Here is a 15452-nt window from a genome sequence, read left to right on the forward strand (position 1 = left end):
GTTCAGTGAATGCTGAGGTGAGAATGATTATGTCTTGCTGTAGAGTCAGCAACTGAACACACATATTCACCTTGAAGACCAAGTCTATATTGGAGGAAACATTTGACATGGAAAGGATGGTAATTGTCAAAATGTTAAGTACAGCTTTTAGTAGGTTTTTTGTGATCAGAAGAGTGTAGCTGACCCTCAGATTTGGAATAGGGCCATGTGGAATTTAAATGATAGAATGTATTTAGAAATTCCAAAAACTTTAACAGGTCAGCCTCATCAATGAATCCATATGGCAAAGATGTCATCAGTGTATCTAAACCAGTCCAGGGGCTGAAGACTTGTGGATTCCAGGAAAGCTCCCTCCAAGTGACCCATGAAAAGGTTTGCATAGAAAGGAACCATCCTGGTTCCCATGGCTGTGCCTCTGGTCTGTTTGTATGTCTGCCTCTCAAAGGTAAAGTAGTTGTTGATAAGTATGAAGTTGGTTAAGATGAGCAAGGAGGACATCATAGGTTTGGAATCAGGTGGATGCTGGTTGAGGTAATATTCAGCAGCAGCATGAGGATCTTAGTATAGACGGAGGTGGCATCAGTAGTGACAAGCCAGGTGTGTTATGGGAGTGGGATGGGTACAGATTTCAGATAACCTGAAGCCATAAAACCTGGTCTGTGGAGCAATGAAAGAAAGTTGTTTGGCTGGATGAACCTTGTTTCATGCTGCTTCCATCTTCTGGTTGAGTTTAGGTCTCATGAGTGAAACAAGTTCGATGATGATTTGCGCAGCCATATTGCAAGGCTGCGTTACTGCGAAGGATTATATGACCATTTTGGGTGATCAGGGCATACCATGGTACAATGTTTGTTCCCCAATGTTGATGCTGTTTTAAAAGATAACAGGGCTTCTGTTTTACACAGCTCGCATACTCCAGGACAGGGTTTGTGAGCACGAGGAGGAATTGTCGCTTCTCCCCTGGCCACCACAGTCATCAGATCTCAATATTATAGAATAAGCTTGTAAGTGTACCATTTTTACCTTTATTTGTTTGTATTGGCAGTAATACATGTCTCGCCTCCGGAAGGCAAGCAATTGTTTCTCATAATCGATTAGTTTTCTTGACTGAATTTTCCTTTCTCTGCTAATTTCTCATCAGTCTTACAGGAAGTTTTTAGATTCTTAAACAAGGGAAAAAGAAGAAATAGGTATTAATTAAATACATCTGAACCTCTGACATTTTGCTAATAGCATTGGGTCTTTAGTACAGATGAAGTTCAAGAATGAGTAAAAGAGCTTAATAGAAGTAGTTTGGATGTAGGAGTTAAATCTATTTTAATTAGAGTAAAATAATGTTTATCAGCATATCAAGATACAAGATTGTAAAAAAAAGAACCGATGTAATTGAAGCAGCGTGTGAATTCTAATGTTTAGGGCAATTGAAGAGAACAGTTGGTTGGATAGCAAAATAATTAAACCAAAGCATTCTGAAATGAAGATTCCAGTTTGTGTTTCCAGTGTGTGTCAAAAGAGAAGTGTACTGTCCATGTATATTAACAGTTTTGAATTACTTCAATGAGTGCTGTACTTTTAATGTACAAACTACTAAAAAATTGAAGAGATGTTCAAGTAACAGTGAAGATATGTCTGTTGTGAATTGTAGGAGAGGCAGAAAAACACACAGATCGGGAAACAAACAGGAGTGGTAGATATAATAAGTTGTTTTGAAGATAGTCGATTTTTCAGGCCAAATCACTAACAATTACATTAAGAAATTACCAGTTTTGCCCATCCCCAGTCATCTTCAGATTGTAAGATGAAAGCAGTAGTTCATTCTATCCACTGGGGAAACCACATTGTCTATATGCCAGAAAATAAACTATTTTCGAAGAAGCATTTGAATAATCTGATGTCTCCAGTATGGCCCGAATGTTGTTCATTCCAAAAGATTTAATTATGACATGAATGAATATGGAGCATAGGTGTAGTTACCAGTGGGTTACTCCACATACTGCCCACACTGGACATAAGTTAGGCCACTGCAGCAAGCACAATGTGCGCCAACATTCAAACAGTGTGCTGCAAGTACCCGAGGCCACCAGCCACCATCACCTTGTCCACCATGAGCGCAGCACTACATCAGTGACATGTGATGGGGACAGCATCTTTATGAGGACATGCACTGACCTTGGAACCATCAGTTGTTAATGTTCTCGAGACATGTAATTACCTCCACTCTATTCTTGTTGTTGTCACTCCATGACCCAATAAAGTTTCTCTTTTTTAAGGCTTTGTATTTCCATGTGTTCCTATTTAGAACACAAGCGGCAATGAGTGAGGGTTGAATTTTCATGTGTTTCAGGGTCTGTGGTTTTTCTGCCAATTGCCTCTTTTATGGAACCTTCACTCAAGTCACTTATGCAACAGTAGCAAGCGCATACGGCCGTATTGGAATGGCTGCTGGCTATGTTGACCCAGGCTCAGCTGCCAGTTGTTCACACTATAATGAAACTGCAGAAGACTGGGATGCTTACTAGAAGGGAATTTGCCAACATTTTGTAGCATTCTGAGTAGTTGAGAAGGAGGTGTGTAAAGCACTTTTCTTTTCTGTAAAGCTCTTTCATACATATCACTTACTGCATCACTTAGCTCCTCTGCAAGAACGAGCATGCCTTTCTTTTGACAGTATTTATAGTTTACTGTCCTCCTATCACCAAAAGCATATGCATGTGGTCACTGTGCATATTGAATTCTACCAATATCGCAAACAGCCACAGCAGTAGTGTCGAGCTGGGGCAGCTGAGCTTCATGGCCTTACTTGTAAGTGTTGGTTCGTCACAGATAAGTCTCAGGAGTCTCGGACATCGTGATCAGAGATGTGATCATTTGTTCAGCACCAGATAAGATTTGTCAACATGCCCTTCAGTTTGAAGGTCTTATTTTGGAAAAGGTCTTGAATATTGCAAAATCTCTTGAGATCTCCCAAGCTATAAGCCGCCAATTAGAGGCTTAGAGTGATGTTCCTGTTGTTCCTGGTAGGCAACCCCCACAGCATGGAGCCCAGCAAGCTGGAGGTGGTGCGAGGGGGGGGGGGGGGGGTACCAGGCGAACGGGATGAAGTAGACAAACACATTATTGGTAGCGGGGACAGTGAACACCACTTCCTTTTGTGCCTTTTTTTAAAAGGAACTCATGGGGATGTCTGCAGGCTTCAACAAACTCTTAGATTAAGTGCAGGTAATGACCATCCATTTTCCTACAAGTCGACATGGGGGCTGCCATGTCCATACTCAAGTCCCCACTGTTAGTGTGAGTCTAGCATTGATTGCTAAGCTATAACAATTAGTGGATATTTATTCTCAGCCAACTCACTGCTGACACAGCTTACAAGACAGTTAGTTGTCAGTTTCATTATGTGCTTGGTGGTTAATGATGCAAGCACTGAAAATTTGTTTGAGATTGATGCCTTTGCCACTTTTGGTTTTAATATTATGAATGCAGTGCATATGGTGTCAGATGAAGTGTCTTATCATGAATTGGAGTTATTATGTTCTCAGTGTTTGGATGTATTTGTCCTGATGTTTGTTTGGGCACACAGTTTCATGGTACATATCATCTCTAAACCCTCCGCCCACACTTGCCTTTTTTTCAGATGCGGCTAGTGCCACTAGCTTTTTACATAACCAGGTTAGGGTGTGACTGGATCGCTTACATCATTAGTGTGATCGGACAGATTTCTTCCAGTGAATGGCCCTGCCCTTAGTGATCATAAAGATGCTGCCTGGTCAGCTTCAGCCGTGTGGTGACTTCAAGGTGACTATGAATGCACAGTCAGTTAGGCATTTATCCCCTGCCTCATCCAGAGGAGTTGCTCACAAAGTAGGCTGTGGATCACTTCTTTTGAAAATTGACGTGGTTGAAGCCTTCTTTCAGATTCCATTGGACACAGCATGTAAACAGCTGCCTGTGGTTAATCCACCTTTCGGTCTCTGTCAATGTCAGTGCTAATGTGTGGAGTCACTAATGTCCCTGCCTGTCAACATTTTTTATAAAAGGTGGTGATAGTTCTCCCTCATTACAGTAAGTATCTTCACGATATCATAACAGTTGCTACCACATAACCTCTGTTCTGTGTTTACTGTTCTACAAGCCTTGGGCCTCAAATATCAGCTCACTAAGTCTTACTTTCTCCAGCCCTACATTGTATATTTGAGTCCTGAAATTTCTCAGTGGGGTATGCACGCCATGGAAAATGATGTTGTTGCTGTTATAGCTTTTCCTGTCTGTGAAATCTATGAGAACTTCAGGTTTTCCTTGGCAATGTGGCATACTGTCACTAGTTAATTCACAGAGTGGCTACTATTGCCCACCCCAAATATCTGTTGCACTGAAAATATGCTTCTTTTGTGTGGTGTGGATCTTGGGAGCAAGCTTTTATGCAGCTTAAGGATAGTCTTCATTCCACGCTGTCTGTATCTTGCAACATTTCAACCCACAAGCATCTGTTCCCAGCCACAGCTGTGCCCATGTTTGGGGCGAGGGAGGTCCTGTCCCAATGCCATTCAGATTGCTCCAAACAGTCTATTGCCTTTGTATCAAAAAATCTCAACTCAGCTCAGCAATAGAGATGGGTCGTTCGTGAACTAACGGGTCCAAAGGAACAGTTCACCAATATGAATGGAACAAGCGAGGAATGAATTCCAAGGAACGGTCTTTCATAGATCATTTCCGTCGTGGATTTCTACTGATAGTTTCCTGGAACAGGAAATGGTTGGTCTCGTTCCCGCAACGGCACATTGCCCGGTCTAGTTCCAACCTCAGTCCCGTTCCCATCTGTCTCGGTCTCTGTCTTCTACTTATAGTTCCCGATTGGCACGTCGGCCAGTCTTGTTCCAGCCTCGGTCCCATTCCCGTCTGTCTCACTTGACCGGACTCGTCCTTCTTCGCGTGGCCACTCACCGCAGTTCCACTGCCGACTGCTCGTAGTTAGTTCAGTATTGAGTTGTTGTTGTTGTTGTTCATCATTTCGTTTGCTTTGCACGCCCATTCTAAATCTGTTTCAAACCTTTTTTGAACTCTGAACTTCTGGTTCTTTTTGTATTCTATTCAGTGTCCACAACTGGTAATTAAAATGTATTTTATAATTATAATAATAATAATAATTATTATTATAATAATTCCAACCTCAACTCCTTTGGTTCCATCAGATTCACCTGGTCCTACTCCAAATCCCATGCCACTTTCCTTGACGTTGACCTCCACCTGTCCAATTGCCAGCTTCACGCGTCCGTCCACATCAAACCCACCAACAAGCAACAGTACCTCCATTATGACAGCTGCCACCCATTCCACATCAAACGGTCCCTTCCCTACAGCCTAGGTCTTCGTGGCAAACGAATCTGCTCCAGTCCGGAATCCCTGAACCATTACACCAACAACCTGACAACAGCTTTCGCATCCCGCAACTACCCTCCCGACCTGGTACAGAAGCAAATAACCAGAGCCACTTCCTCATCCTCTCAAACCCAGAAACTCCCACAGAAGAACCACAAAAGTGCCCCACTTGTGACAGGGTACTTTCCGGGACTGGATCAGACTCTGAACGTGGCTCTCCAGCAGGGATACGACTTCCTCAAATCCTGCCCTGAAATGAGATCCATCCTTCATGAAATCCTCTCCACTCCACCAAGAGTGTCTTTCCGCCGTCCACCTAACCTTCGTAACCTCTTAGTTCATCCCTATGAAATCCCCAAACCTTCTTCCCTACCGTATGGCTTCTACCCTTGTAACCGCCCCCGGTGTAAAACCTGTCCCATGCACCCTCCCACCACCACCTACTCCAGTCCTGTAACCCGGAAGGTGTACACGATCAAAGGCAGAGCCACGTGTGAAAGCACCCACGTGATTTACCAACTGACCTGCCTACACTGTGACGCATTCTATGTGGGAATGACCAGCAACAAACTGTCCATTCGCATGAATGGACACAGGCAGACAGTGTTTGTTGGTAATGAGGATCACCCTGTGGCTAAACATGCCTTGGTGCACGGCCAGCACATCTTGGCACAGTGTTACACCGTCCGGGTTATCTGGATACTTCCCACTAACACCAACCCTTCTGAACTCCGGGGATCGGAACTTGCTCTTCAATATATCCTCTCTTCCCGTTATCCACCAGGCCTCAATCTCCGCTAATTTCAAGTTGCTGCCACTCATACCTCACCTGTCATTCAACAGCATCTTTGCCTCTGCACTTCCGCCTCGACTGACGTCTCTGCCCAAACTCTTTGTCTTTAAATATGTCTGCTTGTGTTTGCATATGTGTGGATGGATATGTGTGTGTGTGTGTGTGTGTGCGAGTGTATACCCGTCCTTTTTTCCCCCTAAGGTAAGTCTTTCCGCTCCCGGGATTGGAATGACTCCTTACCCTCTCCTTTAAAACCCACATCCTTTCGTCTTTCCCTCTCCTTCCCTCTTTCCTGACGAAGCAACCGTTGGTTGCGAAAGCTAGAATTTTGTGTGTATATTTGTGTTTGTTTGTGTGTCTATCGACGTGCCAGCGCTTTTGTTTGGTAAGTCACATCATGTTTGTTTTTAGGTAAATTTTTCCCACGTGGAATGTTTCCCTCTATTATATTTATAATTATGTAAATTATACATACATCTTTTCAGGTAACAAAATGGAGTATCAGCTTACTTCACTATATCAATAAACTGAAATATTTGTAAAAAGACAAGTTTTTTGTTATTACACATGCAAAGGACATCTGTACGGCACACACGAGTGGCCATTTTCTGTCTTTTTTTGATCCAAGGTAAAAGAGCACGTTCATTGTTATGGAAGGCAGACCGACTTACAACCGAATGAAGCCCACGCTTCATAATCACGTGTATGGTGTCACATTTTGTAAAGAGAATATGATAACCCCTACAGTACTATTTCAGTGGTACAGGGTGGCGCATGAAAAATTGGCCCCAAGTACTAGACTGCTCTTTGTCGCTTACCAATCATCGTCTATTGTTTCGAAGTTGTTTGCATTAGCTTATTTGTTATTTCTCCACTGCCTAATTATTACATGTTTATCTATTCTGCTCATAGCAGTCAACAAATCCTGCGTAATTGGCGGGCAGTCCGTACTCGGGCTGGTTTTACTAGTGTGTGAGAATTATGTTATGAATAAAAACTCTGTACTCCAGAGGTGAGGCAAGTGCCCCCCATGGCGCCTTCCATCTTCAGTCACCTATGCTACTAATTTTCAATTTTTCATAAGAACCATATACCAAGCACAATGAATGGTGAACGAGTAAAACTGAATGATTCCCAAAAAAAAAGAGTGATCACCAGTGAACTAGTTCCCAAGGATGAACGACTTCGCCCAGCTCTACTCGGCATCATTATTCTCAGGTGGAAAAATAAGCCTTAAAATTTTCATGTGTTCTTGTCTGGTGAAAATTTTCATATAATTGTGGACCATACTCCCTTGGTTTTCTTGTTGAGCCTCTCTGCATTCTTAAAAGACAAAGCTGCTCATTGTTTCAAGCTTTGGGCTCTGTTCTTGTCGCGATACAATTACGAAACCCATTTTTGCCCCCACGTCACAACATGCAAATGCAGATGTTCTGGCCTGGCTCCGTATGGACTCTGGCCCCTCATCTCACAGCGAAGAACTGCTTTTTTTTCAATGGGATATGGAGGTGAGCCACGTAGTGGTTGATTTCACCATCACCAGTTCCTGTGGTGCTGGAGTGGTGGATCTGGTGTTCCAGCAGGTTGTATTCATGATACGACATGGATGGGTCAACTGTCCATCGGGCCGGACATCAGACCCACTTTGAATTTTTATTGTTGTACCATCGCCTCTCACCATGGTTCCAGTGGATATGCGATGGTAGGTCCTCCACTTAGTACATCAAGGTCATTGGGGGGAACTTACACAAAACTGCTGGCTTGCCGCCATGTGCTTTGGCAGGCATATATTGGGATGTGGAACACCTAGTTGCAACCTGCTGAAAGTGTTTGATTTAACAGGCAGCATTACGCACTGTTTTTTCACTTTGGCTTGCTGGCCCTTATGCTACCTTGGGAGAAAGTCCACATTTATTTCACTGGTCCATTTTTAGACTCTTTCTGGTTATTGGTAATTGATGCTTTTTCTTGTTTTCCTAATGTTGTTTGTTGTCTGTCTGTGACAACAAATTAGTGTGTGTGGTCCTACCAAAGATACGTGCCACAGAAGACTTGCCTTGCACCCTGTTTTCGGACAGTTGTCCTCAGTTTGTAACACAATCTTTCAAGGATTTTTGTATGCGTAATGGTCTACCTTCCATCTTCAGTCGAACAGCGAATTGAAAAGTCTTGTCTGAACATTTAAGAAACTGATGTGCAAGTGTGAAGAAGATATCCCAGCCAAGAAGGCTCTCGCATTTTTTCAAGCTCTAACAGAACGATGCCAATTGGGACCAAGAGTCCTACTAAGCTCATGCACGGCCCTCAGACACAGACAATGCTTAAGCTCTTGCTGCTGGGTAGGTGTCACCTAGCTGCACAGGTTTTGTCAGTGGCCATGCCCATTATACTAGTATGGGCTGGGGCATTGGGATGGTACCCTCACTAGATTCTCATTTTCACCTAAAGCCAGTGCTATCATTGTGTCTTGGTGGTCCACACCGAACATCGACTTGTGGCACCTCCACAAGAACCAGTTGTGCTCAGGATGGGCGCAGGACCCCCTCCTTGGTCTGTGGACACAACGCCTAGTTCTTTGTTGGCCCTATCCAGTCCAGCTGTTGCACTAGTCAGGTAGTGCCCACCTATCCTGGCAGTAGGGGCTTTGTTTGCACTGATGACAATTTGCTTCCTGTGGCAAGTCCTGGTATTTGTCACTGTGCCGAGCAGGCACCGCCATCGGGGGATACGGAAGCCAGGTCCCTGTGCCACAGCCTGTCATCAGAGTCTCTCCCCTCCCCTCCCCTCCCCTCCCCTCCCCTCCTCTCCTGTTCCCCATTGTTGCTGCCTATGTTGTGCCCCTTGTTATGGACTCTGACACTGTGATGACTCCTGCCCGTCTGTCACTGTTCCTTCCCGCAATTTGACTCAGAGTCTGCTCTCTGGGCTGTATGAGTGCCCTTGTCCCTCTCACCTTTGCCTGTATGCACCAGTCCGGGTGAATCGGGAACTTCTATCACATTTGGCTACAGCTAATGGCGCTGTCACAGACACTATGGACAGCTCTTCAGTCACAGCATTTTGGACGGTGATGCCTGGTCTTTTCGTAGTAATCCACTGGTTACTACATTTACCATCTACAGCAGATGTAAGTCAGGCCACTACAGCAAGTGTAGTGCATGCCAACATCCACATGGTGCTCCCCCCAAGTACCTAAGATAGATGGCTGCCAGGGACAGCTTGGTCACTGATCATCATCACCTGGTCTGCCGTGCACACACAGTACTACACCAGCTACAGCTGAAGAGTTGGCAAACACACATCTTGTGTATGGTTTCATTGGATGCAATGGGAAGTGTGTCACAAAGAAATAAACTTGAGCTGTCTTCGCAATGATGCCAACCACATCAGCTGTACATAGTGAGTGAGAAACCAAATCCTGTTTTTTGTATTGTATGTTTTGGTGATTGCATATTACAGGCTTTTTAAGTGGTATGAAGGTATTTTCTCAAAAATGAATGTAACTGGGCAAACAAACTGAAAAAATCATTACATTATTGCTCTCTAATTAGCTGCTGGAGACCTTGGGTCCATCATACCAAAATACTTAGAAGGTATCCCTGAACAACCACTGACAGTTTGTTGATGGAGTTCTGGTTCACCCTGTACTGCATAGATATATCTGGAGGATTCCTTTATCCAGCAGCAGGTATCATATGACTGCTGAGGTGTACACTTTCAACTCAGCATAATTTTTTTCTTCTGTTTCTGAATTTGTGACACATAATGCACATTGGCAAAAGTTTTACATATAGCACATTATTCAACAAAATTTGTTTGAAAGAAAGTTAAGTTATTCAGAGCAATTTATTGCTATAATGTATTTTCTATGTTTCATTTAATATTTTGTGTATACTATGTTGCTGTGGTAGATATCATAGAATTTTAGTTCCTCTTCTTCTTCTTCTTCTCCTCCTCATCTTCTTTCTTCATCAATTGAGGTTTTATTAATCACTGTGTAAGTATAAATTTGTCTTGTTATTTCTAGGTTGATATGACTGTTGAGGCCCACAATTTGGAAAGATTTGCAAAAAATTTTGCAACTACGCCAACAGTGAAATTTCCTGTGCCCATATGGAATCTTACTCGGTCTGACATTCTAGTTGAGACATTTGAACAAGGAGAGCCATTACTGAATTATGTTACAGGTGATAATACAAATGGAATAAAAACTTTGCTGGCTGAGATTGGGATAAACACAATTCTGAAAATGGTAAGAAACTGATTATTTTTAATTCAGTGTCAGTAAATGTTTTTCATGAACTGTGTGAAAGAATACTGTATCTTACAAAATGTTGGCCATAAAGTGCCAACATTAATATTATTTGTGTTTCAAAATGGAAATTCTACCACTTCCACTACACTCCTTTCTGTAGCACATCCTTCACTTTGCTCACATTGTACAAAGCTGCTCCACGCTGCTAACATTTCTATGGCTGCTTCTGTTTCCAGTATGTTACTTTTATATTGTAGGTACACACAAATGACAGACTGACTCTGTGAAATATTGGGAAAGCAAATGAATTCTACAATTTATTACATCTAAAATTTACGTTTCTTGACTCCTACTAGAATCCTACACCCCCCTCTCCCCCCTCCTCCAAATACGTATACACTTTAGTATCCCTGCCGATAGACACTGGGTGTGGAAGCAGATGAGCTGGTGTGGATATTGCAGCAAATAGTATAGAATGCTGTCACATAGGGTGCATGTAAAGCACGGCATGGGCAGAGCCACTGATTCAGGTGTTCACCTGTCAGTGGTGATGGGCCCGGCCTGGCAGATCGTGGTTGATTTCAGCTCCTTCGCACTTGGGCATCTTGCTGTGCACTGTTTTTGTGTGCTATCGTCAGTTGTTCATTGTGGTTGCATTTGTGTTTATCTTTCTGCTCATCTGTAAATAGTGTTTGGACACACTGCTACCATGTAGATTGACCCACATGTCAAGTTTCATTCCCTCTTGTGGGTTCAGCACCTGGGTGTTGTAGTCAAGCCACTATCAACTTACATAGTTACATTTGTGCTGACAGTGATGGTTTGTAATGTGGCAATGCCATGTGAAGATATAAAGTGGCATCAGAGAATGCTCGTATGCATATGTTGCACCTCCAGGAGCAGCATCAAAAGTTACAGTACGAGCAGTTGCAAGAACTACTCACATGGAATGTGGAATTGCTCCCTACTCGTGCTACCCTGAAAGCAGGCCAGGCACTGGCAGAGAAGCTTTCTCACCTCTAGCACGATTCACTAGCTGTGACAAGCTTGTGTAAAAGAGGGAGATTTACCTACACCATTTCTTTCTCCACTGTCAGGTAAGGCATATCGTTGATCTGGTTGTTATTGTGCAGCAGTGCAGGATTGTGCAGAATTTCATGCCCTCTACTTACTCTGAGAAACCTACCTTTGATGCTTTCTTTTACTTGTTCACTCAGTATTTGGGTCATCAAAATCAGCTGGTGGCAGCACGGTTACAGTTTAACCAACAGCACAAGTACCCTGGACAGTCATATGGAGCATAGATTGTCAACCTGCAAGGTCTTTGTGAAAGTATTGCTTTTAGTGTATACAATGTGCTTTATCATATTTAGACTTGCTAATTAGGGTTACAATCTGGCTAACACCTGACCTGGAGGTCCAAACTACAGCACTGATCTTGTCCAGTCCTTTTTTAGCTGAAGTTGCTCAGATTGTGGACTCATATGAACTCACAGCTGCAGGAAGAGAAACAGCCTGGTTAACACCTGACCCGAAGGTCCAAACTATGGCATTGACTGTGTCCAACTCGTCTTTAGCTGAAGTTACTATGTGGAATCACATGAACTTACTGGAGCAGGAAGGGACATACATGCCAATGAGTGGCAGGTTGCAAAGTTAGATGTGCATGGTAAATGGCCCCTGGTACCCCGTGGAATGATCCAGGTGGCCTCGCTTTCCAATGAGACCCTGTGTGTTGACACTATTGACAGTTCGAGTACAGTGATGAGTGCAGCCCGCGTTGTGGTTGACCATTACTTATCAGTCGAAGCATCATAATTCCTGCTTGGGACGTGAATGTCATTCTGTGCATGTTTGATGGGACAGCCAACACAAGAAGACTACGTGTGGACTATGCTGAAAAATAGGCCATTTGGCTGTGGTTTGTGACAGCTGGTAAACTGGGGGACAGTCATCGAAGGACCAATGTTCTTCCTGTCCTTGGAAGTTGTCTCTGACACCCCTAAGCATGTCCCATTGTATTCTGCTTACGTTGGTAGAGGATCCAAGCAATTAAGTTTGAGGTAGACACGGGAGTGATGGCCAGCGTAATTATCTTACGTTCTTGGGCTGCACTGCATGGCAAAAGCCACTATGTCAGATTGTGTCCTACAGTAATCAGTGCATTCCTTTGAGGGGACAATTCTCAATCTCTGCACATTATAATATTGTGGAGTAGTAACTTATGTTGTTAGTGGTAAATTCACCATTGGTGAAAATAGTTTTGGTTGGACGCGTTTTTGTTATTAGGCTTCTAGGTAGTTAACAAAGTACATTTAGTGTCTCAATCAGTCCTCTTTCATGTTTGGACTTCTTACTATCTTGTTCAACCAGCTGTTTGAAAATTCTTTGGATCGGGCAGAAAATTCTGAGGCATGTACCTCCCTCCTGCCGTTGACGATACCTAAATTTTGTCATCCCCTGCCTCATTCCCTTCACTGTGCATGTGATAAGGGCAAGGCCAGATTGTAGCACTGGCAGGACCCCAGTGTCATTTCTCCCATTTCATCAAGTCAACACCCCCCACCCCACCACAAACTTTTAGTGGTAGCTCAGAAACTAGGCAGCACTGTGCAGCTGCACACTGGTTTAAACAGACATGTAGTGGATTTGTATCTGATTCCGTGGGCAGAAGTGTTGGCAAAATTGTCCAGGGGCCAGTATTTATCCTGCATCGACTTGCACAGTGCATGCCTGCACTTGTCACTGGATGCACCTTCTTAGAATTTATTGGTGCTCAATGTCACATTCGAGCTTTACCGGTTTAATCTATTAACAGTATTTGGAGCATTCGATTCAGTGTTTTGCTCTTTGCGTTAACTAACGCTGTGACATCTGGGTAGCAGGTTCTACATGAGAGGGACATTTTTTATATCTGCAGTATGGAGAATGACTTTTGTTGCAAACTGGAAAAATACAGTTTTCTCTCCTTTAAGGTGTATTTTTTGGGACTTGCTTAGCAAAGATGGTCTTATCCCTGACTCATGTTAAAGCCATAGTCAACCTGGCAGCACCTAAGAACCTGAAGCAGCTCCAGTCCTTTGTGGGCAAGATTTCCTATTATGCTAAGTTTATTCCCCAGGCTGTGCACATTTGTCATCTTCTTAAATGGCTTCATCAAAAAGCCATGAGGCACATGTTGTCTGCAATGTTTGTTGTCTGCTCCCTGTTTGCCAATGCACTCCATATGATATTGGTGCAGTTCTATCCCATTGGTATGCAGAAGGCACAAAGCAGTTAGGTTTCAACATGCTTTCCAAAGCTCAACATGACTACTCGTAGGTGGGAAAGGAGTCTAGATATTGATCAATGAGAGGATATGAAACAAAAAAGGTCTAACGAATTGATGTCTGGAAATGCATGGTTTCCATACTAGAGACCATTTATTCAATCATACATTGTTAGAGGCTGTGGTCTAATACACATTTTACCATGTAGCCACAGTTACAGTAAGTGTTGAAAATGGTTGCCATGTGCCTTAACGCATACACTTACGCGCTGCAGCATTTTCTGTCTCACATGTTCATATCGGATGGGCTGCATCTGAACAGTGTCAAAGACAACATCAATACACTGCACCAGTGTCTCCACATCTGGAATGGACTTTGCATACATGATACTTTTGAGATGTCCCCATAACCGGAAACTGCATTGAGATCCAGTGAACAAGCAGGCCACACAACTGGACCCCCTCATCTGATCCATCAACCAGGGAAGACATGACTGAGATGTGTCTGAATTTTAAAGTCAAAGTGTGCTGGAACACCATCATGTAGCAGCCACATAACCCTTTAAATCATCAATGGCACTTCTTCCAGCAGGGGAGCCAAAGTCACCTGCAAGAAATGCCCATGGTTCCAGCCTGTCAAGTGATGTGGAAAGAAGACTGGTCCCAAAGTATAGTTGCCAATTATCCTGGCCCACACATTCTGGTTGCACTGATGCTGATGATTTGCTGTCATGGCTGTTATGAAAGTTGAAGATACCACTCTGTGTAAAGGTGGCCTCATCTGTAAATAGGATGGATGACAAATCCCAGAATCGTGGTTGCCTGGTGAAAAAACCAGTGACAAAACTGCTTCTGACGTGGAAAGTCTGTCATTAGTAAGCCCTGCACACGCTGTATGTGATAAGACTAGTGACAATTGTCATGGAGAATGTTCCACATGGCCGTCTGGGTTACCCTGTACTGGTGGGCCAACTGCCTGGTACTGACACGGTGGTCACCTTCCACAGTGTTAATTACAATTTCCTTCAAGTCTGGTGTCTAAATATTTTGGGTATGTCCTTCATGATTTCCTTCTTCCTGAAACAACCCTGTCTCAGAATAATGGTGAAACTCTGTTGCAGACATTGAGTGCTGTGGTTGTTGTCAGCAGGAATAGGTCTCCTGATAAAACCTTACAGTCGGCCACCTGTTGCCATTGGCTTTTCTGTAAGTAAACACCATGTCAGCAAGCTCTTGATTTGAACACAGAACCGTTGTGTACAATGCTGTGTCACATCCACTAAAAGGTGAGTTGGCAAGGGAAGTGAATCGGACACAACATTACAAATAACTATGGCAGGAGAGGGCGCTAGAGCATGACCTATGAGGAACAGTACGACCTTCTAGGAGGAAACCATGCATACTGTAACTGTGGCCACACTGTACAGTGTGTATTAGACTGCAGTCTCTGTAACAAAATATGATTCAATAAATGGTCTCTAGCAAGGAAAACATGCTTTCCTGGACATAAGTTCATTAGACCTTTATCGTTCTGTAGCCAATCATTGATCTATACCTAGAGCTTGCACACGGTTGGGAAAAATCACCCTATAGAGCACTTATCACTGACGTCAAGTTCCTGGTTTCCTTATTTGTTACTTGCTCTAAGCTACCATATTGGACTGTGCACTGGTTGCAGAGGTATGCTCTTTTTCTCAGTAATTATAGTTATGACATTAATTACCGGTCCAGCACCCATCATGCAAATGCAGATGTGCTGT

The 15452-nt window shown here is 43.4% G+C and overlaps 1 protein-coding gene across 4 annotated transcripts in view; it reads left to right on the top strand.

The window, feature by feature from the left end:
• LOC124606921 (uncharacterized aarF domain-containing protein kinase 2-like) overlaps positions 1-15452 on the top strand; it is a 105006-nt gene that overhangs the window by 53602 nt on the left and 35952 nt on the right. For all 4 annotated transcript variants that reach the window (XM_047139035.1, XM_047139033.1, XM_047139032.1 and 1 more), the window contains one exon: positions 10197-10421. In XM_047139035.1, the coding sequence (XP_046994991.1) occupies positions 10197-10421 (225 nt within the window). The remainder of the gene's footprint in view (positions 1-10196; positions 10422-15452) is intronic.

Source organism: Schistocerca americana, chromosome 3, assembly GCF_021461395.2.
Source record: "Schistocerca americana isolate TAMUIC-IGC-003095 chromosome 3, iqSchAmer2.1, whole genome shotgun sequence".
NCBI classification, from domain to species: domain Eukaryota; kingdom Metazoa; phylum Arthropoda; class Insecta; order Orthoptera; family Acrididae; genus Schistocerca; species Schistocerca americana.